The sequence below is a fragment of the Perca fluviatilis genome, chromosome 1 (genome assembly GCF_010015445.1).
Source record: "Perca fluviatilis chromosome 1, GENO_Pfluv_1.0, whole genome shotgun sequence".
Lineage (NCBI taxonomy): Eukaryota > Metazoa > Chordata > Actinopteri > Perciformes > Percidae > Perca > Perca fluviatilis.
The window spans coordinates 45,973,740-46,001,297 of NC_053112.1; the positions used below are offsets into that span (position 1 = coordinate 45,973,740).

At 41.7% G+C, this 27,558-nt stretch overlaps 2 protein-coding genes across 8 annotated transcripts in view; both read right to left on the minus strand.

The window, feature by feature from the left end:
• Positions 1–20,530, minus strand: part of LOC120564389 (zinc finger protein 335-like) — a 33,603-nt gene extending 13,073 nt beyond the window's left edge. The window contains exons 1-5 of one of the 6 annotated variants that reach the window (XM_039809315.1): positions 19,336–20,530; positions 19,066–19,147; positions 13,915–14,472; positions 12,465–12,541; positions 8,908–9,022 (exon numbers count right to left, since the gene is read on the minus strand). In XM_039809315.1, the coding sequence (XP_039665249.1) occupies positions 8,908–9,022; positions 12,465–12,541; positions 13,915–14,191 (469 nt within the window). In that variant the 5' untranslated portion in view covers positions 14,192–14,472; positions 19,066–19,147; positions 19,336–20,530. Of the gene's footprint in view, positions 1–8,907; positions 9,023–12,464; positions 12,542–13,914; positions 14,473–14,715; positions 15,295–19,065; positions 19,223–19,335 lie in introns of those variants that run through there. The other 5 variants (XM_039809340.1, XM_039809300.1, XM_039809308.1 and 2 more) reach the window with 5 other exon arrangements.
• Positions 20,531–27,226: 6,696 nt separating this feature from the next.
• Positions 27,227–27,558, minus strand: part of LOC120564371 (zinc finger protein 16-like) — a 14,772-nt gene continuing 14,440 nt past the window's right edge. For both annotated transcript variants that reach the window (XM_039809267.1, XM_039809276.1), the window contains exon 4: positions 27,227–27,558. This exon is cut by the window's right edge and continues 1,326 nt beyond it. The gene's annotated coding sequence lies outside the window, so the exon portion shown is untranslated.

Sequence of the window (27,558 nt, forward strand, 5' to 3'; positions counted from 1 at the left end):
GTAACGGCTTTAGATGTGATGCCAGGTTGGGAATGAAACGTCCATAATAGTTCAACAGTCCTAAAAAAGACCTTAGCCGACTGACATTTTGGGGTGGCGGTGGGTCCACAATGGCTGTGGTTTTTGATGGTGCAGTGTGTAGCCCCTTAGCATCAATCACACGGCCCACAAGTATTTCACAGATGCGTGGAAAAACTCACATTTTTCCTTGTGGACTCTCAAGCCATATTCTTCCAGAGTTGCATTCAAGTTGCGCAGATGCTCTTCGTCATCTGCTCCAGTGCACAGGATATCGTCTAGGTAGCACTGCACTCCCTGCAACCCCCTCAGGATTTGATCCATAGCTCGTTGCAACAGTATTTACAGACTCACCCTCGTCTTTATTCCGTCTGTGGAACTGGAATCATTCTGCAATCATCAGAGGCTTGGGTGAAAAATGGTTTGTCAGTGTCCACAATTTCTTTGTAGGTTTTCCTGCCTGGCTTTGCTGGCTGTAGAAGATTGCGTAACAAGTTAAATGTGTGTTGGGCCCATCATACTTATTATCCTCTATTCTGTTAGCCGTGATGAAATAGTCAAAGCGCCCTGTGTAGGAGCTCCATTGCCCCGCGCTCTCATCAAAGGGGCCGACTGAGCCAATAACTCCAGCCATTTTAGGGCTCCTGGTTATATGGCGCTCTGACACTTCTGTTCCCTTCTGTAACTTCATTCAATTCCCCGGCGCTAGATCGATCCAGACATTCTCGTCACCACTTTTTGTTATATTCTTCACTGTTTCACGTTACTAGATATAACAATGATAACCACAGCATATATCTATACAGCAACAACGGAATCTAAAGTTACCTACAATCCTCCATCAGGTGTATCTCAACTACGGAATAGCCAAAAATACGCAACAATCTTATTCTTTTAACAAAAAGGCTGATCTCTGTAGGGATCCTTTCCGTAATGTCAGACATTTATACTAACAATCTGAGTGGTAAAAACAGATGGTGCGCATCTCCTCTACAGGATTACATTGCAGCCCAGGTTCGCGACTGCTGGTTAAATATGGAATTATTTTTGTGCCTTTAAGTCCAAGCTAAACTTCTCAAGTATCAAACATAAAATCACTTACTGAGGCAAAACAAATTGTCATCTCTAAAGTAAAACTTAAAACTTAGTATTATATGATCAATACTTACACTTTATTAATCTTGTTGTAATCCACTGTTTAGGGTGTTTGTGTGTTCTCCAAAGTCGCTCTAATGTTAGCTGCACTGAAATGTTAGCTCAGGTACTCAAGTGTACTCAAAATACTCATTAGCCAGTGGGGACACACCCCTGAAAGACCCACCCACGCGAGAGGTTTGTACCAGAATTGGAAACAAAGAGTCTGGAAGCGCAAACGAGAAAGCTGGGAGTGCAACTGCAAATGTGATGGAGAGAGCAAAATCATCATTGAGAAAGAAGCAGACTGTAAACTAAAGGACATAATATCAAACAAATAATAGTCTTTGTTCACATCGTCACTTCAACAACAAGCCATGTTTAAAACCTATATGTAGTTAGTCAACAGCATTTTTCGGTTCCCTTCTGTCTTGCACTCTTTTGGAAGCCAAATGAATAGACCACAGATGTTCACTCTTGACTTATCTGTGAGACATATCTGTGATCAAATATTCTAAACTCAAGGTTACCTGGTCAAGGCCAGAAAAATGTCTGCTGTGACTAAAGCCCTATTCAGCTGAGAATTGAGAAGATAAATACGACCATATGTTAAAGGAACCATATGTTAAAAGGAACATCTAACAATATTCCTCATAAAAAATATTATAGCAACATTTCCACAAAAATAATCACTATTTCATCAACAACAACATCATCACCATCAGTCAATACTATACATATTAAAATAACCCCATCACTATTTAAAAGTTATAGTCTCTCTACTCATCCGAGCTGAGTTTAGAAAAGAGATAGCTGTCGGGACGAATGAGTGCTTATATGTATTGCTCTTTACTGGAGGTAATCTAAACCGAGACCCAGAAGGTAAGATCTGAAACTCTGAATGAAGGGGATGGGAGCTATCAGAGATAACTGCATTGGCCTTCCTAACTACCTGTCTATTATACAGGTCAGAGAGGCTACACTGCTGGACACCTATAATTTTACTGCTGACCTTCACTATATTGGAAAGAGCAGTTTTGGCCTTGACACTAAGATTACCATACCAGCAAATTAGTGAGAATGTTAGTACAGACTCAATGTATGATTTATAAAAGAGGGTCATGAGGGTCTTATCGACACGAAATTTTGACAGTTTGCGAAGACAAAACAGTGTTAAAATTAAAATGTAACTTATTGTCGATCAAACTGCCTAGATACTTGTATGTTTCTACGAATCCCACCCTCTGCCCCTTGATGGTAATGTTCTGTGGAGTCGATGACTTGCGCCAAAATCAATCAGCATATCCTTTGTCTTTTCTACATTTAGTTGGAGGAATGCCCTATCACACCAGTGCACAAAATCATCCAAAACAGGGCCATGATCACTTTCGTCATTGGAGAGGAGACTGACAATAGCAGAATCATCTGCAAATTTTAAAATGAATCTATTTTCATGCTGGCTACGGCAATCATCAGAATAAAGAATATAAAGGAGTGGTGAGAGGACACACCCCTGAAGAGACCCAGTGGATGATGACATCTCCTCCGACAAGCAACCATTTACCCTTACTCTCTGAGTCCTATCTAATAAAAAGTCAAGAATCCATCCCACAATATTAAAATCAAGGTCAAAGTTCTTTAAGAGCTTATCAACTAAAATATGTGGTTGGATTGTATTAAAAGCCGATGAAAAGTCAACAAATAAAATCCTTGCATGTGTTTTACTACCTTCAAGATGTTTAAATAGCAAATTTAACAGAGTGGTAGTGGCATCATCTACCCCTCGCTTAGCCCTATAAGCGAACTGTAGTGGATCAAGGAGAGTCTCTGATTTTGTGAGAACAACTTTTTTAACCAGTTTTTCAAAACACTTCATGACTAAGGAGGTCAGAGCAACCGGCCTAAAGTCATTTAATACTTTTGGATGACTTTGTTTGGCCACTGGAATGACCGTAGACTGTTTCCATATGTCCGGCACTCTCTGTTGCTCTAGAGACAACTGAAAAATATAATTAGAAATTGGACCTAATTGCTCTGCACAAGAAATGAGTAGGCGACTACCTATGTTGTCAGGCCCAGGGCTTTTTCCAGTTCTGGAGTGTTTAAACATATTGACCACAGCTTGTTCATCAAAGAAAGGGACAAAACCATTTCCAGATAAATGGGATTTCTGTTCTAAAATGACATTCTTAAAATTTGAGGTATTAAACCTCAAATAAAACTTGTTTAGCTCCGTTGCAAGTAGACTGTCACAACTAAAACCTTCCAACACAACCTTAACATTCTTTTCACTCCTGGTACCGATAACAGTTTTCATACCATCCCAGGCGGAACGCAAGTTTCTACCACCAAAATCTTTCTCTATTTTTTCTTTGTAACCATGCTTTGCTCTCCTTATTTCACTTCTTATTTCCTTTTTCAACTTGTTCAATTCTAAGAAGTTACCTTCCCTAAATGCCTGCCTCTTTCTGTTTAATAACAACTTAAGTGATTTTCTTACCCATGGCTTATTGTTTTGGTATACCTGTACAGTTTTATCAGGGATTACATTATCCACACAGTAGGAAGCATAACAGCTAACAACGTCTGCAAGATCATTAATATTGGTACAGGACTCCTTAAACATGCCCCAATCGGTGCAGTCAAAACAGCCCTGTAGGCTCAGGATGGCTTCCTCAGTCCAGTTCTTAAAACGTTAAGTGAGAGTTTTACCCCTCCTTAGGGCCGTGCGGTACGACGGGATGAGCTGGACGCAGTTGTGGTCAACCCCGCCCAACGGGGGAAGAGGGAGAGCTTTATATGCGCCTTTGATGGAACCGTAACACAGGTCCAGTGACTTATTTTGTCTGGTCGGGCACGTAACATATTGATAAAAGTCTCTCAGACATTTCTTCAGCGAACAATGGTTAAAATCACCAAGAACGAAGACAGGTGCTTCGGGCGATATTCCTTGCAGTTTTTGTGTTACTTGCAATATCGACTCCGCGGCTTTATCCGCATTCGCTCTTGGATGGACATACACAACTGTCACAAATATTTGGGGAAACTCCCAGGGCAAGTATGGGGGGCGCAAGGACACTGACAATAGTTCAACGTCTTTAGTGCACAAACTTTCTCTGACAAGAACATTTTTACAATATCTCTGATTCACATATAGGCAAACCCCCCCACCTCGCGACATTCCAGTAATACTTGCGTCTCGGTCCAGGCGCACAGGTGCCCCAAAGCCATCAATGACCAAATCCGAGTCCGAGACACTTCCCGAAAGCCATGTCTCTGTAATCGCCAGTAAACACGCATCTCTAAATTCATGCTGAAAACTTACATGGGCTTGCAGCTCATCGGTTTTATTTCGAAGTGACTGGGCATTTGATAGAATAATAGAAGGCAGAGGGATCCGGGAGAGAGATTGTTTTCTCAATCTTTGTAGTACGCCACCTCGCTTTCCTCGTTTCCTGATCCTACGGGGGGGCTCACCGGTAAATTCCCCTTTTCCTCTCGAATGATCGGTGAAACAGTTTAGATCAGGGAAAATTAAATCCAAAGGAGGGTTTCCAACCTGGAAGTTGCTCCACTCCAAGAGAAAGTCCCTGCTGTATCGGACATGCGCTGGGTTGGGCAGCTCATTCAGAGTTTCCACGAGGTGGAACGCCGTCCACATCAAAAACAAAGCGATCCACTCCATGCTATTTGTGTCCGAAATAACAACAAACAGCATAGGGTCGTAACTTCCTTCTCACTCTCTCAGGCCGTTTCCATTTAGTGCAAAAATAAATAAATAACAAAACAATAAACAACGTAACAATAATAATCATGGAGATCGTCTGTGATTTTATTCCGGTCTTCGTATTCTGCTTTCTTTGTATGAAAATCAGAGTAAACGAAACCATAAGAACTAGAAAAACACTGATTTAATCATGTACAGTAGTGCTGAACGATTAATTGCATTTGCAATAATATCGTGATATGTTAAAACGTGATTTCCTAATCGCAAAGGCTGCGATTTGGTCACATGACTCGCGCAGAGAAAGCATCAACTTGACACGCTAACGCTATGCCGTACCTTGAGCAGATTTCTGTCATTCAAAACAACTCTGAGTTGTAGTTTAAAACTTTTACAGCCATTTTAATAAAATGAAGGGTTTCATTCGGGCTCGAGTCCCCACATGCAGTTAATGAATACAGGCACATAGAACTGAAGGCTCGGTTGGCAACGATTAGCTCTGATTAGCGGTTAGCTCCGGTTAGCTCCGGTTACCTCCGGTTAGCGGTTAGCTCCGGTTAGCTCCGTTATAAAGATATGGAGTGGAGGAGTTGCCACTGAGAGGGGTAACAACCAGACTCTGATAAATGACGTTCGGGGAGCTGTCACAGCAGCGTGGCCACGGTGTTTCAACGGTTTTATTAGTACAGTTAGCTAATCCCACGGCAACACCAGCAACTAGCTAATGTAACGATAGCCTCTCTGAGCAAGTGCAACGTTGACACTGTCATGCACACGGCACGCAACTTCACGAGGGGGAGGGGTTGGAGGCAGCTCATCTCTGTATGCTGTAAAAAAATACATTGTAAAAAAATACATATACATACAGTGCCTTGCGAAAGTATTTGGCCCCCTTGAACGTTTCGACCTTTTGCCACATTTCAGGCCTCAAACATAAAGATATAAAACTGTAATTTTTTGTGAAGAATCAACAACAAGTGGGTCCCAATTATGAAGTGGAACGAAATTCATTGGCTATTTCAAACTTTTTAACAAATAAAAACTGAAAAGGAAGTGGGTAAAATTATTCAGCCCCTTTACTTTCAGTGCAGCAAACTCTCTCCAGAAGTTCAGTGAGGATCTCTGAATGATCCAATGTTGACCTAAATGACTAATGATGATAAATAGAATCCAGCTGTGTGTAATCAAGTCTCCGGATAAATGCACCTGCTCTGTGATAGTCTCAGAGGTCCGTAAAGCGAGAGAGCATCATGAAGAACAAGGAACACACCAGGCAGGTCCGAGATACTGTTGTGGAGAAGTTTAAAGTTGGATTTGGATACAAAAGATTTCCCAAGCTTTAAACATCCCAAGGAGCACTGTAAGCCGGATAATATTGAAATGGAAGGAGGGTCAGACCACTACAAATCTACGAAGACCCGGCCGCCTCTAAACTTTCAGCTCATACAAGGAGAAGACTGATCAGAGATGCAGCCAAGAGGCCCATGATCACTCTGGATGAACTGCAGAGATCTACAGCTGAGGTGGGAGACTCTGTCCATAGGACAACACTAACTCGGTCGATACTGCACAAATCTGGCCTTTATGGAAGAGTGGCAAGAAGAAAGCCATTTCTTAAAGATATCCATAAAAAGTGGTAAAGTTTGCCAAAAGCCACCTGGGAGACACACCAAACATGTGGAAGAAGGTGCTGTGGTCAGATGAAACCAAAATCGAACTTTTGGCAACAATGCAAAACGCTATGTTTGGCGTAAAAGCAACACAGCTCATCACCCTGAACACACCATCCCCACTGTCAAACATGGTGGTGGCAGCATCATGGTTTGGCCTGCTTTTCTTCAGCAGGGACAGGGAAGATGGTTAAAATTGATGGGAAGATGGATGGAGCCAAATACGGACATTCTGGAAGAAAACCTGATGGAGTCTGCAAAGACCTGAGACTGGCGGAGATTTGTCTTCCAACAAGACAGTGATCAAAACATAAAGCAAAATCTACAATGGAATGGTTCACAATAAATATCCAGGTGTTAGAATGGCCAGTAAAGTCCAGACCTGAATCAATCGAGATCTGTGGAAAGAACTGACTGCTGTTCACAAAGCTTCCATCCAACCTCACTGGCTCGGCTGTTTTGCAAGGAGGATGGCAAAAATGTCAGTTCGTGTGCAAAACTGTAGAGACATACCCCAAGCGATTACAGCTGTATGCAGTGCTACAAAGTATTAACTTAAGGGGCTGAATAATTTTGCACCTAATATTTCGTTTTTTATTTGTTTAAAAGGTTTGAAATATCAATAAATTTCGTTCCACTTCATGATTGTGTCCCACTTGTTGTTGATTCTTCACAAAAAATTACAGTTTTATATCTTTAAGTTTGAGGCCTGAAATGTGGCAAAAGGTCGAAAAGTTCAAGGGGGCCGAATACTTTCGCAAGGCACTGTATATATATATATATTAGGGTTGTGCCGATGGACGATATCATCGACCATCGTGATGTGTCTCTCCTCTTCCCCCCCGTCACACTAATCCTAGTCGCGGGCGCTGGACGGGAAATTGACAAGTGCGTCGGTCTTAAACTAGCAAAGACACAAAGACAGGACATAGGGCTCCTTAAGTGGAAGCTACCTTTTCCCCCTTTACGTGCAACCTATTTGTGAAAAAAACCATGGCTTTGAGCAGACTGCTGATTGGCTGTAGTGATACATTCTCTCTTTCTCCCTGTCAGCTGTAGCTCGCTCTACCTTCTAGTAACGTTGGACACAGCGGTCTCGAGTGAGAGAGAAAAAAGCGTTAACGTGGAACGCTATCACACTTTCCTTTCTCCCCCCGTTGGACTAAGTTTGTCGACACTACTCTGTGCGTGCATCAATAAGTAAGTCTGAGGTCCTGTAGGTACGGGACGATGGTATGCAGGATTTATGAATGTACGTTAGCAACAGTAGGCTAATTCACGAGGGTGCTATTTTATGTGTGAACTAATATTGCGCATCTGTTCATGTGCGCTGCAAGAGTTATGTTTCTGTTTATTGAATGCATTATTCAGTGCAAACATAACCGTGAATGTAGTTTAAACTCAGTAATGATGGTATGTTAGGTTATTACTCAGTAATGATGGTATGTTAGGTTATTACTGTCGCTCTGTTGAAGGCAGACGTCCCACTGTACTGTCGTTACGCAGATCACGGACATTTTTACACTTTACTGCACCGTACTTAAGTGAAAGTAGTTGGCCTGTTGGCCCATAGTAGTAGAAAAAAATATTTATGTAAAGCTGACTCTACCATCTGAATGTCTCAACAGAAATCGAGACTCATCCGACCAGGCAACATTTTTCCAGTCTTCAACTGTCCAATTTTGGTGAGCTCGTGCAAATTGTAGCCTCATTTTCCTATTTTTAGTGGAGATGAGTGGTACCTGGTGGGATCTTCTGCTGGTGGAGCCCATCCGCCTCAAGGTTGTGCGTGTTGTGGCTTCACAAATGCTTTGCTGCATACCTCGGTTGTAACGAGTGGTTATTTGAGTCAAAGTTGATCTTCTATCAGCTTGAATCACTCGGCCCATTCTCCTCTGACCTCTAGCATCAACAAGGCATTTTGGCCCCCCAGGATGTGGCTTTACAGTGGTAAAGCAACATATTTGTTTTTATATTTCTGCAATGTGCACTTTAGTTTGTGTGATTTATTTCTGACTTTCATATGAATGTTTCCACCAGGCTTGGTCAGTGCTCAATATACTACTGTGATGGAAGTAGTTAAATAAAAAGATGTAATTTATATAAATTCATGCATCACCTAATTTCACCATCACATATAGACCTGGCCTCCAGGAAAGAACAGTTTGTTTAATCTATCTAATCTTGTGTTGTTCATACTATACAATGATTTATTGTTTGTCTTTGTTGACTAATACAGAAGACAAAGAGCTTAAAAAATAATCGCATATCGAATCGCAATATTTGGGGAAAAAAAAAATCGCAATTAGATTATTTTCAAAAATTGTTCAGCCCTAATGTACAGTACAGAGCCACACTCACCAGTAGACAGGCCACACTCGGCCCTGATATTGACCTCCACCTTGAGGTCCAGGTTGCAGTCATCTTTCTCCACCCTTTCCTGCTTCACCAGTGGCAACCCCTTGGTTTCGTCCTGCTGGGAGACAGGGAAAAGCAGCTGGAACACGACATAGACACATCTGCATTCATCAGGTGAGGGCTCAACGAGAAGGATTGCCCGACAGACAAGTAAAAAGACATCAGGCTAGTAAACCTAGCTTCGTCTGCCGTAAAAACTAATTAAACCCATCAGGTCAAAACAGATTGCTCTTTCAGTTGAATTGTCGTGGATACTGCTAAACATTAGCATAACAGAGTGAGTATTGCATTTACGAGCACATTGTGCGAGTAAAGACTGTAATCCTAGCGCACCACGCGATCCTGCTGGGTCTAAAGGCTGCTTTATGCTTCTGCGTCAACTCCATGCCGTAGCTACGGCGTCGTGACCCTTTCGGAGTTCTGTGTCAGGGTTGTTTTGCATCGCGGTGCATTTCACCGCCATAACGCTAGGGGGGCGATAAGTCTGAGGTTATTTGCGAGGTGTCTGCCAGCCAGTTCATGTTATGTTAGTAGGCTGCTTGAAACACCGACTATCAACACACAGGACCAGTTGACCAATCGCAGTCATTGCGGTCTGCATTGCCTCGATGCAAAGTTACACATTTTTGGAGGTGCACGTCGAGCTACGGCGGAGGGCTCGGAGGGTCAGGGTTTGCGGAGACGCAGAGGGGTCTGCGGGGGTATGCCGTCGATTTGACGCAGAAGCATAAATCAGCCTTAACTGTCCCAGCTGCAGCTGATTCAGAACGCAGCTGCTCGAGTCCTCAATAACACAAGGAAAGCGGATCACATCACTCCAATTCTTAAGTCTTTACACTGGCTTCCTATGCCCCAAAGAATAGATTTCAAAATTCTTCTGCTGGTTTATAAGTCGCTAAATGGTTTACGGCCAAATTACCTTTCGGATCTACTTGTGAACTATGAACCGCAGAGGCCTCTAAGATCATCAGGGACAGGTTTGGTTGCCATCCCCAGAATCAGAACAAAAAAGGGGGAAGCAGCGTTCAGTTTCTATGCACCACGCATCTGGAACAAACTTCCAGTAAACTGTAGATCGCCACCTACACTCAGCTCTTTTAAATCAAGGCTGAAGACCTTTCTTTTTGATACTGCCTATGTTTAATTCTTTGCACTGCACTGTATTGGGAATTTTATTCTTTTATTCCTGTATTTAATCTATTTTGGATTAACTGTTTTAATTGTGTATGAATTGTTTTAATTTTGTATTAACTATTTTTCATTTTGTATACATTTTTATTTATTTCTAACTGTGTTTTAATGTTTTATGTAAAGCACATTGAATTGCACTACTGCTGAAATGTGCTATACAAATAAAATTGCCTTGCCTTGCCTCTGACCCACTCCCTGTTACTGGATGCTGGGAGGAGAGCAGAGGAGAACAATAGAGAGTGGAGGAGAGTGGCGAAAAAAGGCGGTCTCCACCAGTCGCAAGGAGTGAGGCGGATGACCACAGACTCAGCCGCCAGTCCGCTTTTTGGCTCATTAGCATTAAAAACGGTGGAATTAGAAAGCTTTTAGAAAACTTTCTAGCCAGCCAGCCGCTAAATATGTATACATCTCAGTGTTTCCGCTCAAAACATTTTGTCGCCGCTCCTGCTTAAGAATTTTATGAAATGTCATAAAGTCACAATTACGCGACTCAGCAGGGCTGTCCGCTTTGTGTTCATTTAACAATTTTCTTAAGTCATTGTTGTTTCTGATATACCCTAATAAATAAACAATTTGTACGGGGGCAAGTCAAAATTGATAACTGATGCTCTCTTTGCACTGTTGCCATGAGCGCTGTAAGCGATCCCCGTTTCCTCCACCCTCTCTCTCCCGTTGTGATCCGCTAATCAGCAATTTGAGCTCCATATGAGCACAAATATTGATTTAAAAACTATTTTACTTGTTTAAAGAATCTCAAGAATCTATGACCAGAACTGCTTTCATGGCAACGGTCTGTTGTAATTCAACAGACTGTAAAATTGCTCCGATTGACCAATCATACATTACATGTCATTTAGCTGATGCTTTTATCCAAAGCGACTTACAATTGCTATGTCAGATGCCTCTGGAGCAACTAGGGGGTTAAGTGTCTTGCTCAGGGACACATTGGTTGATGTATCGCAGTGGGAATTGAACCCAGATCTCCCACACCAAAGGCATGGGTCATATCCACTGCGCCATCACCACCTAATCAGAATAGAGTATTAAACAAGGCCGTGTATTACATGATGTTACCTTAGATTTCTACAACCGATGATGATAATTTCATTAGTTAGTCTAGTTAACATGGTAGAAATGACTCAGTATATTTGGGGGAAGGCAAGCCAGAATTTCCTGAGTCCTGCCACCTGCCATATCCTGGCGTCATCCTAGCATTTCAACAGCTCCAGAACGGACTACTGAGTGTCAGTAACATCCAGTCCGGCCGTCTGCTCTGTGCTCCGGGCCGGGGGGTGGGGAATGTGATGGTGAGACGGTGCTGATAAAATATTAAGTAGAATTTGATTTATATATAAGCAGTGTTTCCTCTGTGTTGATTTGAGCGTGGCGGCCCCCCACGGCAACATTTCTCCCCCCCCACACGGTATCAGAAATAGAGCTGTGTTGTTAGAGTGCATGTCAGAGAATAGCGCGGACACGCGAGTCACTCGGCAGAAGGAGGGAGAAGGGAACAAGAGACGCTGGTGTGTGACGTCCTTGAGAACTGGAAGTGGTAGAACTTCTGTTCATTTAAGCCTGGTCTTACAAATTTAAATTAAGTTAACTGGTGATTTTCGTTGTTTGTGTTCTTCACCTGCGAGCTAAATTGCACGTGGCTGTTGATAATAATAATAGCGATTGCTCAACGCCCTCGCTCACGTTTGTATGTTAGGTGCATTATTTACATGCTGAAGTAGTGACACTGCATTAAGATAATGTAATTAATAGTGGGTTCATTGTTATTTGCTACAGAATTCATAGCCTATATGTCAAGATCAAAGTTGGCCTATATTGAACTGTTCAATCACAACTGAAAATATGCCTCGGACCTGCCCCCACTGCTAAAAGAAATCCTAAAGGAAACACTGATATGGCTTATATCTTTTATGACTGAAAGTTGCTTATGGAATAGTAATGGCTCACTAGCACAGCACAAAAAACACTGCTGGTTTGAATGTTTCTGAAGGATTTAAAGTGGATTTAAAAGTAACGTGTGATAAAAAGTGAAATTATTATCGTTATCAGATAAGGATTCCTCTCACATAAAGTTCCATACATTCTCTCGGCATGTTTGTTTTTATAGATCTCAACTTTCAGGCCCCGTTTTGTGCATACACAACACTTATAAATGAGCAGGTCGCCTGTCAGTGTGTGTCATCTCTATTGCCTTCATTTCTATGTTCTCAGAGGATAAATGAACGCCTTACATACAGTATAACCGTAAAATAGCTGTGACTCAATTGAAAAAAATTCTGCTGATTAATTTTTACCTTTGAAATGTGATGAAAGGGTTTGTCTTGAGAGGCGACAGGAAGAGGCGGCCCCACAGGCTGATGGTCCTCAGCTCCTGAAAAATAACACAACACTGAGCAAGTAGTGTCCACAGGTTTTCCTGCCTTTTGAACTTGTTCGATTTTGGATAACAGTGTCATCATTTACCATGTACAACCTTCAAAGTTAATTCTTAGCTTCTGAATAAGCTACTGAATAGCTTCAACCTTACAGTGCTTCAGACTATAATACTGTGCCGTCTTGAATGGTCAGTTCTTATGTAAAAATAGCATCGAGTAGTGATAATAGAACATATCATACCAGCATGGTGCAATGAGGCAGGCCTGCTTAGTGCCTTCGGGGAATGATTGTAAAGATTTATAAAGAACGTGTTTAGGGCATTTCCTCTCTAACTGGGACGTTTTGGGACTGATGGGTGGGATTGCTGTGGACCAAGTACACACGGAGATACAGCAAATAACGTTGAACCATGTATCCAGCCAATTTAAACAGCTCAAATGTTACCAAAAGCTAGTTTTACGACATTCATTATTTTAGTTGTGTGCTTATAAAGGCCTATTACAGAATTCTAAATGGATGTGTTCAATCAAATTACCATAAGATAGAGAAATACTGTACACTAGGGCTGGGCAATATGGAGAAAATCAAACAGCACGATATTTTTGACCAAATACCTCGATATCGATACCCCAACAATACTGTAGTGTTGACTATTGGTGCTTTCACAAAATATTTACACAATGAGATTTTTGATAAATAATCATCAGTAATGTGGATATAATGACTAAGTGGGTAAAGGCAAATAATAGAACAGCTACAACAGTCTGGTAAGTTCAGAAAATGACTGTTTTTTACTGGAATGCAGCCTTTAAAACCAGGAAAAGACAACACTTATGTCATATTACGATATACAAAATCTATGATGATATCTATTCTCATATCACGATATCAATATAATATTGATATATTGCCCAGCTCTACTGTACACATAGAACAGAGTGGAAGGAGTCCGGTTGATAGGAGCCCAGCAGCAGGGAGTTATGCAATGTCATTTCCCTAAATTTGGAGAAATGAGGCCAAAACTAACGTAACTGAAGTATAATTGTCATTTTGGCCAGCCTGCCACACATGTGATACACCGTGCATGTATGATGCCAGGTCCACAGTGGTGCAGGAGCCACTGGAGCATGGTAGTGTGTGCTCAGACATGATGAGAAGTTAGAGCAGGGTGGACACTGACAGCCACTCCAGGCCCCTTACTGCGTGGTCTCCTATTGGATTAAATACTGAATGCATCGGCTTATTAATAAGCATATAACGAGGACACATCTGTGCCATGGCTCCCTCACACGTTAATGAAGCAATGATGGTGCAACCCCAGCAGGCCAGCTGCAGCCCTGCCTCTTGCACATCTCTCTATCTATTTACCTTCGGGTGGCCTAAAATGAACGGCGTGCATTTCCTCCCGCTGATTTCGTCTCCTCATCTTCCTCTCGTAGTTCCGCACCTTCACGTCTATTTCTCGCAGTTTCTGCCGCAGGGCATCGTTCTCCTTCTCGCTCTTCTCCCGCTCCAGGTCCATCTGGGAGCGCAGCGCCGCGTAGCCATCGTCCACCAGTTTGCAGATCTCCGCCACTGCCGAATTGGCCAATATCTCTATAATCGAGGCGATTTGCGCTTGAAAGCCAACACAGTCCGCCATCATTGCCAGGTCCGTCTGTCTGTCTGTCTGTTCCTGCACGGACGGATGCGCTCGGCAGACGGCGGCTGCGGCGGCGGCGGCGGCGGCGGCGGTGCCCGGGCGTGAACAGGCTGATATGAGATGGGACTGACTGGGTGACTGTTTTCACTGTCCGCCGTCTTTTCTGTGCTCTAGAATGTTGTGGTTCTTTGCGAGGTGCAAGGGTCGCCTCTTGATGACGTCAGTTTGTTGTTCAGCATCACTTCACATGCACTTCACACAGTCTGTGGGGTTCTGGAAGAAAACTGAAAACTAGTTCAATATTCAAAATAATCACGTCATTAAATTGGAAGCAGAAGACGTTATTAATGATGACAACAAAAACAAAACACATACAGGATTGTCAACCTTTTAATTCTACAAGGGAAATGTCATATCCAGTGATGGGAATAACGGCGTTATAAATAACGGCGTTACTAACGGCGTTACTTTTTTTCAGTAACGACTAATCTAAGTGATTACTCTTCCCATCTTAATAACACTGTTACCGTAAATGCGGGCGCTGTTTTTTTTTCATCAGACCAACTAGATCTCTGAGCCGAGAGGCCAAGACTTCTTTTGTTATTGTTCTTCCTTGGTTAGTGGGCAGTGCACGACACAAGCGCATAAATGCTGACGATTGGCTGAGGTTGAGTAAAATGTCATGGTAAGCCAATCAGGGGTACAGTTGGGCGGGTGTTCGAAAGCACGCATAGTCAGACACACAACGAACAACAGTCTGTTGAGGCGTTATTGGTATCGATCCATAACCTAATATCTACATACATGGTATTTGATTGGAGGCTAGTCTCACTTTGTCCCACAGCAACATTAAAATAGTTTAGATTTGTGTACATTGTTTCTGTTAATAATGTATTATATTAAGTGTCCATTTCATTATAATATTCAGATTTATCATAAATAATTGCACATGCATTTTAAGTTCCGTTAAAGAGGGGTGGAGGTAGGGTCACATTTGAGCATTTAAAAATTAACTTGAAAGTAACATAATAGTTACTTTCTGAAGTAACTAATTACTTTCATAATTTGTAACTGAGTAACTAATTTAGTTACTTTTTGGAAGAAGTAACTAGCAACTGTAACTAATTACTTTTTAAAAGTAACTTGCCCAACACTGGTCACATCCATAAAGCAACATTTTCTAAATCTCGGCCAGCTTTTACTCACTTCAGAATTGAATTTTGGAACTTTTTTTTGAGTCTATCCAAATTATGAATTCAATTCAATTCAATTCAATTTTATTTATAGTATCAAATCATAACAAAAGTTATCTCGAGACACTTTACAGATAGAGTAGGTCTAGACCACACTCTGTAATTTCCAAAACCCCAACAATTACAGTAATTCCATCAAGAGCAAGCATTAGCAGTGGCTATCGCGACAGTGGCGAGGAAAAACTCCCTTTTAGGAAGAAACCTCGGCAGACCCAGACTCTTGGTAGGCGGTGTCTGACGGGCCGGTTGGGGGTGTGATGAACAGTGGCGATAATAGTCACATTAAAGGTCACAGTGACGTCGAAGGTCATCGTGGAAGTTCATGTCATAGCAGGGCACATCGTGTCATACTGAGTAGTGCTGTCCCCTATACCGGATCCTGACTACTCTGTGCATAGGAACATCACAGCAGGGCGTTGCGGGATGTAGCGTGGCGCTGCAGAGCATGGGTGGATGCAGCAGGATGCAGCAGGATGCAGCAGGATGCGGCCGGGATTTGCAGAGAATCACAGAGCATAGCTCTGCGAAGAAGAAACATAAGGACTCCGGGGAGTAAACTCCCCAGAGCTAGATTAGTAACAAGCAATTCTGGGACAGGATGCATACAGAAGTAACAAGTAGAGAAGAGAGAGCAGCTCAGTGTGTCATAGGAAGGAAACAGCATCCCCTGCAGTCTAGAATTGTAATAGCATAACTAACTACGAGGAGAAGCAGGTGGGCCGGGTTAGGTGGACGCTGCAACTCCTCACTCCCTAACTATAAGCTTTGTCAAAGAGGAGGGTTTTCAGTTTACTCTTGAATGTGGGACGGTGTCCGGCCCCCCGAACCCAGACTGGAAGCTGGTTCCACAGAAGCGGAGCCTGATAGCTGAAGGCCCTGGCCCCAGTCTACTTCCAGAGACTCTAGGAACCACGAGTAGCCCCGCATTCCGGGAGCGGCAGTGCCCTAGTGGGACAATAAGGTACTAAGAGCTCTTCTAGGTATGATGGTGCTTGACCATTTAGAGCTTTGTAAGTCAGGAGGAGGATTTTAAAACGATCCTAGACTTCACAGGAAGCCAATGCAGAGAAGCTAATACAGGAGAAATATGATCTCTTCTCTTAGTTCTCGTCAGAACACGTGCTGCAGCATTCTGGATCAGCTGGAGAGCCTTAAGGACTATTTTGGGGCAACCTGATAATAAGGAATTGCAGTAATCTAGTCTAGAAGTAACGAATGCATGGACTAGTTTTTCAGCATCATTCTGAGACAGGATATTCCTGATTTTGGCAATGTTACGAAGATGGAAAAAGGCTATTCTTGAGGTTTGTTTTAAATGGGCGTTGAAGGATATATCCTGATCAAAAATAACTCCCAAATTTCTGACCGCAGTGCTGGAGGCCAGGGCAATACCATCCAGAGTAGCTATATCTTTCGAAAACGAAGTTCGGCAGTGCGTTGGTCCTATCACAATAACTTCCGTTTTGTCTGAGTTTAACATCAGGAAGTTGTGGGTCATCCAGGATTTTATATCCTCAACACACGTTTGAAGTCTTGCTAACTGACCACTTTCATCTGGCTTAATTGACAGATATAATTGGGTATCGTCTGCGTAGCAGTGATAATTAATTGAGTGTTTCCTAATAATATGTCCTAGAGGAAGCATATATAAGGAAAATAGAATTGGTCCAAGCACTGAGCCTTGAGGAACGCCATGGCTGACTTTGGCGTGCTTGGAGGGTTTATCGTTAATGTTAACAAATTGGGATCGCTCAGAGAAATAAGACTTAAACCATTTTAGTGCAGTTCCTTTAATTCCGACTAAGTGTTCTAATAATAAGAAAAGTATTTATATAGCTGATGTACTGCAATATTTTTTTCAAGGTTTAAGTAAGGTTGTAATGTTCTTTGGATGGGAATGAATATATTTTTTAAATGTTTTGTAAGTACAAAGCTGAATTGTTCAAACCCTGTATAACGTTTGTAAAAGTTTGCAAATAAAAATAAATACATTTAAAAAACCATGCACTTCACAGGCATCATGGGGTTGTGCAATATGTTAGTTAAGCAATTCGTAGGCTATTTGGGTTGGGCATTATGTCAGTGCATTGTGTCATTTTTGCAATACGAAGGCTATGGGGTTGGGCAATATGTAAGTTGTACAATATCTCATTGTGCAAGGGCTGTGCTACACTTATTGCAGAGAATGCAGCCGACAGGGCTGTTGAATTAAAAACTGCCACTGAAAGAAGGAGTTAATGTGCTTACAGGTACCTGTCTAATGTATATGAGAGCATGTTTTGTGTTGCATGAGAGTATGTGCTGAGAGATGCTTAAGCTGCGGAACAGACAGAGTCCAAAACAAATTTCCCTTCGGGGACAATAAAGTACATCTTATCGTATCTTATCTTATCTCATCTCATCTGCTGTTCAACAGTCTGAGCAAACTCGGAGAAGAGAATGAGGAAATCTCATCTCATTCGACAGAATTGTACTACGCTTAGTGCTGGTGCATTCATGTTTTATAGGGTTCCTCCAGAAAAACTCAGACCTATTAGTCAGCATTTTTGCTCATATGTGAACACTCTAAGGGACTTAGACCCCTCTGGAATAATCCGTAGGTCTGAGTACGGTTCGCTTCAATTACAGTTATTTCACTCTGTTGTTAGAAAACAGGCCTGAAATACACACATGCTCAGGTCCTTTACATGCACAAATGGAGAGATGTCAGAGTGAGGGGGCTGCGACTGCTGGACAGGCGCCCCAAGCAGTTGGAGGGTTTGGTGTCTTGCTCAAGAGGAGGTGAACTGATGACTCCAGCTACCAGTCCACACTCTGTACTTTGGTCTGTACGGGGACTTGAACCAAGTCCCTACGGACTGAGCTGCTGCCACCCTGTTGCGGTTCTCTTCACCTGTGCATTGTGAACACAACACGCTTCAAGTTCGTTTTCGTCTATGACAATCAGTGTTGGGCAAGTTACTTCCAAAATGCAATACATTATAGATTACTAGTTACTGTCATTTGAGAGTAATTAGTTATATTGCAATATTACTGTCTCTGAATTGTAATGCTTTAAACTACGTTTGCATTACTTTTGAGTTACTTTCACCAAGTGCTTGAAGTGGGGGTGGGGAAGGTGCCGGTACTCTCTTGCATTGGCAAATCATTATGACATTTGTGATTTCTACAGTGAAAAACAAAAATTGGAGATATTGCTGGTACAACAACAATTTATTGCTATTCATTAACAACATACATGTATGTATTTATTTAAACAAGTCGTGTGTGTGTGTGTGTGTGTGTGCGTGCGTAAATGGAACTCCTCCAAGTCTGCAACGGTGCTGTGATTGGAACTGTACAATCCCTAGGGACACACACACACACACACACACACACACACACACACACACACACACACACACACACACACACACAGACAGGGGGAACAGAGAGTAGCTAAACAGATGGCAGTGAATTCAGTCTAGAGATATTCTGCTGTGATATTAACCAAATTGGCTATTCTAAAGAAACAGTAGACAATTAAGTTACATTTTTTGTTTGAATATTTGAAAGTGGCATACATTTCTGGCATGAAAAAACATAATTATTTATTAATAATATATAACAGGTGTTCATACTTACAGAATGGCAACAGGATGTCATGGGGTTGTTCATCAGCTCATCAGGATCCTAGGACCATGGGGTTCATCAGCTTTTTTGGTGTCTTTGTGAGGCACAGGCTTTCAGAGGATTAGTTGGCAGTGTGGGGATGCATTTAGTGAGGAAGTTATCTATTGTGCTGACACATATTCATTGCCAAAGACAGGAGGAAACCAAATGTAATTTAAACAGAAGTATCTGGAATCTAAATTCTGTTCTACATTTTATAAGACAAAAAGATGGTGTACCTACTTGGGGTCAGCTGCTGCTGAATGGTGAGGGGCTTCACATGCAAGTTCATCTGCAGATCTTCGTCCCTTTGCCAACCCTAATCTCACATAATTGGACTAAACTGCTGTAATGCTGGTCCATTGCATTTCAGGAACACCACGTTGGACAGTCTGTTTACAGTAAGGGAGTTCCTTTTGACTGTTAGAATGCCATTCATGCAAGTGAAGGCTCTTTTTGCATTCACTGGTAGACACTGCAATTGTATGGACAGCTTTAAGAAGAGGCTTGAGGGCTGCTGGGGTCCGGGACTCCCTCAGTTCCTTGTACTCCCAAAATCCCTGGATGCTCTCTCGTCTCTCTGTTTTAAATGTGTCACCTAAGCGAAGGACCTCTGCTTCACCATGTTGTATGTCCAGATTTCCCTCTGGCCAAGTATCTGGTTGAAGAACCTCGAAGTCGGACATCAGTTTGCTTCCACCTCTATGTGAGGAACTTTCCTGTGTGCTGACATGAGAGGAAGTTGTTGTAGCTGTCCTGGGTCTCATATTTTCCACCATGCTGTGAAAGAACTGTCCTCTTTACAGTCTTTTGATTGTCACACAGTGAGACATTCTGGAACCATTTCTCGGTTTCAGCCTGAAGAACAGTCTGTGTGTGGGGGCCAGGTGTTGAAACCAGTATTCCCACTGATCGCCGTAGACTCGTCGATCAACAAGCACACTTTTCTTTTGTTTACAATGATGTCATCGACCATCTTTTTCCTCATCTCCGTTGCAATATGGTCAATAATGTCGGCATGTCTTGTGCAGAAATCGGCCCATGTTTACTTCATTCAACTCTTGCAACATTACATCCATTCGCGTGTCTTTGAATGGTGCTTGCCAATTTTGTATGCAGTTCGGAACACTGGAGATGTAGTTTCGTGTTCAGCCCTGTGCATAGATTGAACTTGCCTCCTCAGCTCATTGCGGGATGCCATCTCCACTGTTTCGGCTGCCTTAATGTGTGCTTTCGAATCTCTGTGGTCTTTCAATTGTTTGCGCAGTGACTGCTGTTGCTTCACCTTGTCTGTACCAACGGCTTGAATTAAACATTCCCTCCATTCTCTTGACAGCTTCAGTCCCCTCTCTGTCTGGCCAGCAAGCGACGGGATGCTGCTACATGTTTTGCAGCCCAGTTTGTTATCTTTAAAGGTCCCATGACATGGTGCTCTTTGGATGCTTTATATAGGCCTTAGTGGTCCCCTAATACTGTATCTGAAGTCTCTTTTATATAGACCTTAGTGGTCCCCTAATACTGTATCTGAAGTCTCTTTTATATAGACCTTAGTGGTCCCCTAATACTGTATCTGAAGTCTCTTTTATATAGACCTTAGTGGTCCCCTAATACTGTATCTGAAGTCTCTTTTATATAGGCCTTAGTGGTCCCCTAATACTGTATCTGAAGTCTCTTTTATATAGGCCTTAGTGGTCCCCTAATACTGTATCTGAAGTCTCTTTTATATAGGCCTTAGTGGTCCCCTAATACTGTATCTGAAGTCTCTTTTATATAGGCCTTAGTGGTCCCCTAATACTGTATCTGAAGTCTCTTTTATATAGACCTTAGTGGTCCCCTAATACTGTATCTGAAGTCTCTTTTATATAGACCTTAGTGGTCCCCTAATACTGTATCTGAAGTCTCTTTTATATAGGCCTTAGTGGTCCCCTAATACTGTATCTGAAGTCTCTTTTATATAGGCCTTAGTGGTCCCCTAATACTGTATCTGAAGTCTCTTTTATATAGGCCTTAGTGGTCCCCTAATACTGTATCTGAAGTCTCTTTTATATAGACCTTAGTGGTCCCCTAATACTGTATTTGAAGTCTCTTTTATATAGGCCTTAGTGGTCCCCTAATACTGTATCTGAAGTCTCTTTTATATAGACCTTGTAGTCCCCTAATACTGTATCTGAAGTCTCTTTTATATAGGCCTTAGTGGTCCCCTAATACTGTATCTGAAGTCTCTTTTATATAGACCTTAGTGGTCCCCTAATACTGTATCTGAAGTCTCTTTTATATAGGCCTTAGTGGTCCCCTAATACTGTATCTGAAGTCTCTTTTATATAGGCCTTAGTGGTCCCCATAATACTGTATCTGAAGTCTCTTTTATATAGGCCTTAGTGGTCCCCTAATACTGTATCTGAAGTCTCTTTTATATAGGCCTTAGTGGTCCCCTAATACTGTATCTGAAGTCTCTTTTATATAGGCCTTAGTGGTCCCCTAATACTGTATCTGAAGTCTCTTTTATATAGACCTTAGTGGTCCCCTAATACTGTATCTGAAGTCTCTTTTATATAGGCCTTAGTGGTCCCCTATTACTGTATCTGAAGTCTCTTTTATATAGACCTTAGTGGTCCCCTAATACTGTATCTGAAGTCTCTTTTATATAGGCCTTAGTGGTCCCCTAATACTGTATCTGAAGTCTCTTTTATATAGGCCTTAGTGGTCCCCTAATACTGTATCTGAAGTCTCTTTTATATAGGCCTTAGTGGTCCCCTAATACTGTATCTGATGGCCTTGACCAACTGCCACAACTGCTCATTTGAAAGCCATGATGTCTCTCTCTCATGGGTGGACCAAATTCTCTGGGCGGGCAAAGCAGAGAAAGGTCCTTGCTCCTTATGACCTCATAAGGTTTTTGTTTGAAAATAGTAATAATTCACATAGAAGCAATCTTAAAAATAGAGAAAATAAAGCCATTCAATGGCTATTCAAAAATAACAATTTGATTATTCAACAGACAGAAGGAGCCGGGAAAAGTATGAATACGAGGCCAACAAACAACTGGATGACACTGACTATTACTTATCCTTATCCAGTAACCCCCCTGGAGAATATGAAAAGGGAGCTGGATACTATTTTGGAAGACAAACACTGGATTTCCAAACAGGAACATGAGTTTTGTCTCCCAGCTCATCCTAGGTTGGCGATTTTCTACCTATTACCTAAGGTTTATGAAGACCCATTAGCCCACCGGGAAGGCCTATCATCAGCAGTATTGATTCCAAAGACAAACTTTATAGGCAAAAAAAATAAAAGGCATTTCTATGGGCGCATGTTTTGCCCCCAACAATGCAAACTTATACTTCGGACATCCGGAAGAGAATTTTATACTCTGTTCTGCCAACCCTTTTTACAAGATTTAAAGTGGTTTGGAAGGTACATCAATATCATCTTTCTTTTTCAGGATCTGAAAGTGAACTGTTAGAATTTCACAAATATTTCAACTTCCTTAATGTAAATAATGTAGTATTGAATACAGTAAAAAAGAATTCAACTTCTTGGATTAAAAAATAAAAATACTTCACGCCACCATCTACAGAAAAAGTATACTGTGGGAACTGTAATAAATTTTTTTGTCATCACATTGTAAAAAACATATTGATGGGGTCCAATTGGTCAGTAGGACAGAAGACAAACATTTCTCTCATTTAAGGTGGCACAGGATAATTACTGATCACTAACATGCTAGTTAACATTAGTAATTAAACCAAACAGCTAATGTAAGTCCAAACTGCCTGCGAGCTTCTCCTGTACTATACGGTAATTCCTCTACTATGCGACAGTAAGTCGCTTGGTTATGACACAATTGTTATCCTATTTTTACAAAAGCGTCTGCTACGGAGCCATAACGTGAGCTACAAGGTAATGGAGCCTTTTATACATTGTCGTGTTTCTTTAGAAATAAACAACGGACAAATAGAGTCTTTAAACGTTTCAGATGTAAAGTTATTCTCTGTCAAAGTGACGTCAAAATGAATGGGAGTCAATGGAATGCTAACGGCGGGTGATCACTTGTTAGCATCAAAATGGCGCCATAGGAGCTACGCATTCCAGACGCTCGCTTACCCCCTTGCAGACATCATGGCTTTCAAACAAGAAAAGTGGCAGTTAGTCAAGGCCACACCCCCACGCTCCACCTTGCCCCCCTCTCTCCTCCTCAATAGCATTTAAAGCTACAGACACAGAAATGGCACATCCTAAGGAAAGCTCATTGTGGGACTGGCTCTAGTGGCTGTAATTCTGCACCAAGGCTGAATTTCTGGAAAGAGACTTCTGATACAGTATTAGGGGACCACTAAGGTCTATATAAAAGAGACTTCAGATACAGTATTAGGGGACCACTAAGGCCTATATAAAAGAGACTTCAGATACAGTATTAGGGGACCACTAAGGCCTATATAAAAGAGACTTCAGATACAGTATTAGGGGACCACTAAGGCCTATATAAAAGAGACTTCAGATACAGTATTAGGGGACCACTAAGGTCTATATAAAAGAGACTTCAGATACAGTATTAGGGGACCACTAAGGCCTATATAAAAGAGACTTCAGATACAGTGTTAGGGGACCACTAAGGTCTATATAAAAGCATCCAAAGAACACCATGTCATGGGACCTTTAACCTAATCAACCCCTCCCCAGGAAACATTCTTGCGCTGGCAGTTTGACCCCCTGAACTCTCTACACACATTTCAGTCTCTTCTAACTGAAGTCAAGATCCAGTACATACATGCAATTATATTTAATGAGTCATTATAACTAATTAATTATTTGATTATTATACATGTTATAGGCAGACATTATAAACGATTGTCTTTCTATCGAGGCCTTGGCGTAGCCTTATTTTGTTGAAACTATACACTTAGCATGTTAATTTTTATTTCCTCACAATATTTGAAGACATTAGCGGACCCAGAACATATTACAAACAGTCATTTGTGAACTGCAACATCCCGTTTGTAGTGTACAGATTGAAGTGTGAATGTGGTTGTTTTTATGTGGGGCATATGCAGACTGAGGGACAGGTTTGTCTGAGCACATTTATGCCATCAGGACTTCCAATGACAAATAGCCCATGGCTAAACATTCCAGACAGGCTGGCCACAGCAGCCCCCCCCCTCAAACGCCTCTCACAAAGAGAAACTTTTTGGATTTTCCATTTGAAAGCCATTGTGTATCCAGGACTAAATGAGGCCTTGATTACTCTACTTTTTTGTGATTAGTTTTTTGTTTCGGTTAATGTATGTTGTTCATTTATATATTACCTGTTTGTGTCTAGGGTTGGGCCTTGTTTGGATTTTAACGATTCTGAGTCCAATTCCGATTCTTCCTTTCAATTCCGGTTCTTATCGATTCTCGATTCCGATTCTTTGAGGGGTGGATTTGAAACGGGTCACATGCTTATTTCACAAATAAGAGGAAAGTTTTATTTTGATTCAATGGTGGGGCTTTTTCTTGGTAAAATAAATCTACACTAGAGTGCTGCTTACTGTGCTCCAAAGCTGCAATACAACCAGCGCCTGGCCGCTACTGAAACCAAAAGTTGCGCATGTTAAATTTGGAACCCATGATCAGATTTGAAACCAAATCCTCCAAACGATTCCAATAAAGAAACAATTCCATTGGAAGCGTTGCCCAACCCTATTTGTGTCTCACTTCTGGTTAGTCACCCAGAAGAAGGCCTGTGTGCCGAAACGCGTTGGTGCGTATTTCTTACTCGTTGCTAAGCATTAGCCCCATCAGTAAAGGCTTTTTCAGTTTTTCTTCAACAAAAGTCTGATGCTATTGGATCACCCCTGCACCAAAGAGCACCCTCTGTTAACTGATTAAGAATTATAAATGTCAACATGTAAGTCATTAGTTTCAGGAGCTCTTTAAAGAGATCTGAGTAATAACATAACTATGCCTTTGCACTTATTATTTTGAATGTATATATTTTTCTTTCCAATCAGGGTTCTTGCAGGTTTTAGTAAGTTAAAATTTAAGACCTTTTTTTTTTTTGCAACGTTTTTTTCACAGTTTGTTTTAAACGAACGAACAAACGTTTTAAATTGTTACATTTTTCCTTCCACACATTTTCAGCGCTTATTTCTACGTCCCATATTTTGTGATATAAAACAAATATTGAAAACGGGTCAATTTGACCCAAAGTCAACACAAGGGTTAAATTCAAGATCTACACGACGCATTAGCAAAAAAATATTCAAATCAAAGAAATTCTGAAAAAAATCATTTTATTTCAATGAATTCAGTCATTGAAAAAACATTAGTTTAATTTACAGAAGCAATCACATTAGTAACCTTTCACAACCAACAATGTGCCAAATGCCCAAAACCTTAGGCCCAAAATTAAAATAAAAAAAACTTACTTGGATGACGACAGCAGGGGTGAGGCACAAAACGGGGGGCATTATGCGGCTAGCTTTTGTTTCTCCGCTCTGGCGTGTGACTCCAGCGCCTTCACACCCAGAGTCCCTAATTTAAATTTTTTTTTTTTTTTTACAAAGTTTGCAGTGAGCCTCATACCTGTGGAGCTGGTAACCCTTGTAACCAACAGCGGAAATTGCTGTGATCTAGCCATGTCTCGTTAAAAGTACACTTTCCCATTTTCCACACGTAGGCCTAGCCGAACTTTAACAAACTCTGAGGAGACGCAGACGTATTTCGTGGGCAGGTATTGCGGTTATCACAGGATTTGTATTTTTATCACCGCGTACGTACCAATACCAATATCCCTGAGAAAGAACTACAACACACCCAACCAACGTTCTGAGGGCAGCGTTCTGCTGGTTTTGTTACAGAGCAAAGACTCCAGAGCTCCTCTTTGTACGCTACTACTCCATACTTTCTCTTTAGAGGCTACTATTCCATACTTTCTCTTTGGATAGACTTTTCTGCATTAAAACGTCCAAAAATGACTAAACCTATGTTATATATTTTGTTGAGATGTGTACTTAGACTATTCCCAAGTGTTTCCAACAATGTTCAAACCCAGAGAAATCTCTAATTATTAGTTTCCTTTAGTCGCCTGTCAGTGGCGTCATATAACCTTTGACCCCTCCCGTGCTCTAATTTCCGTCACAACACGGGCACCAAGATGATACGTTCGAGAGCAATTGTAAATCATACACTGTCACAGAAAGTTATACTCAGTAACTGTAATACTGCTTTTTTTCCACCACATGGCATCATTTTGTCATTGCTTACATGAAACTATTATACTATTAAAAACTATTGATACTGATTGATTTCAATATTGATCAATCCAGCTAACTTGTGTAGCTAATGCTCATGCTACACAAGTGTGTGGTGTATAACGTTAGCTAATGCTAATGCTTGGTGGGTAACATTATAAGGTTACGACATCATTTGACACTTATAAAGTTATTTTTAGTATGATTGTTTTGACCACGGCTAACAACTCTGGGCTAACCCACGAATGACATCAGTAATGTTAGCTGTATAGATAGATGACTAATATAATGCTAATTTAGCCAGCTAGCACACCCCAGTCTGTCTGCCTCACTCTCCCAGCGCTGCAAGGCTTCAGTCGGGATGAGAGCTGACAGCAGCCCCAGGGACACATCCACAGTCAGCCCCCCAGCCAGCTAGCAGCCACCCACTATCATTACAGCAATCCAAACCAGCACTTAATTTCACCGCCGGTGCTAAGGACGCTAACGGCAGTTTACTGAACCGAGTCACAACAGCGGCCATCCGTAACGTTACGTCTCCATTAGCGTTATCGGTATCCGTGCCGAAAATCTCCTCCCTGCCCAATTTGTACCCTCTTCGCATTTAGCCGTCTTTACAGTTAGCCACATTAACCCGACAAAAGGGGGTTAGGCACCATAACGACTAGTTAAGATTACAAAAAGTGAAGAGGAGATAATCCCGGGCAGCTGGGAGATCTCCTGCTGCTGCACAATATCGGCCATCGGACCGTTCTGACGTCCTCGCCGTCCTGGAGATTCCCCCAGCCATCCCCATTTACGGAAAATATAGACGTAAAATATATAAAATAACGTAAAAATATATAAAATAATGTAAATTTAGACGTTAAATATATAAAATAAGTAAACATAGACGTAAAATATATAAAATAACGTAAAAGAAACTGTTGGGTTTAGGAAAAGGATAACGGGGAAAGCAAACGTGACTCGCGGGAAACGAGCCCCGGTCTCTGGGGTGAGAGTCCTGTGGTTTTCCCTCAGACACACATTCTTCCTCGTACTGCTACGGCGTCAATTCACACACCGTCACAATTGGCATAAGGAAGTACCTGAAGTACACGCCACTGGCACGTGCCACACGGCACTTAAAAATCGAACTCCCTCTCAGTCCGTGTTTACCATCCATTGTTTTGATTGAGAGACCCCTAGCAACAAAGAGTTACATATTGTACGTCGAACTGTCAGCTCAACA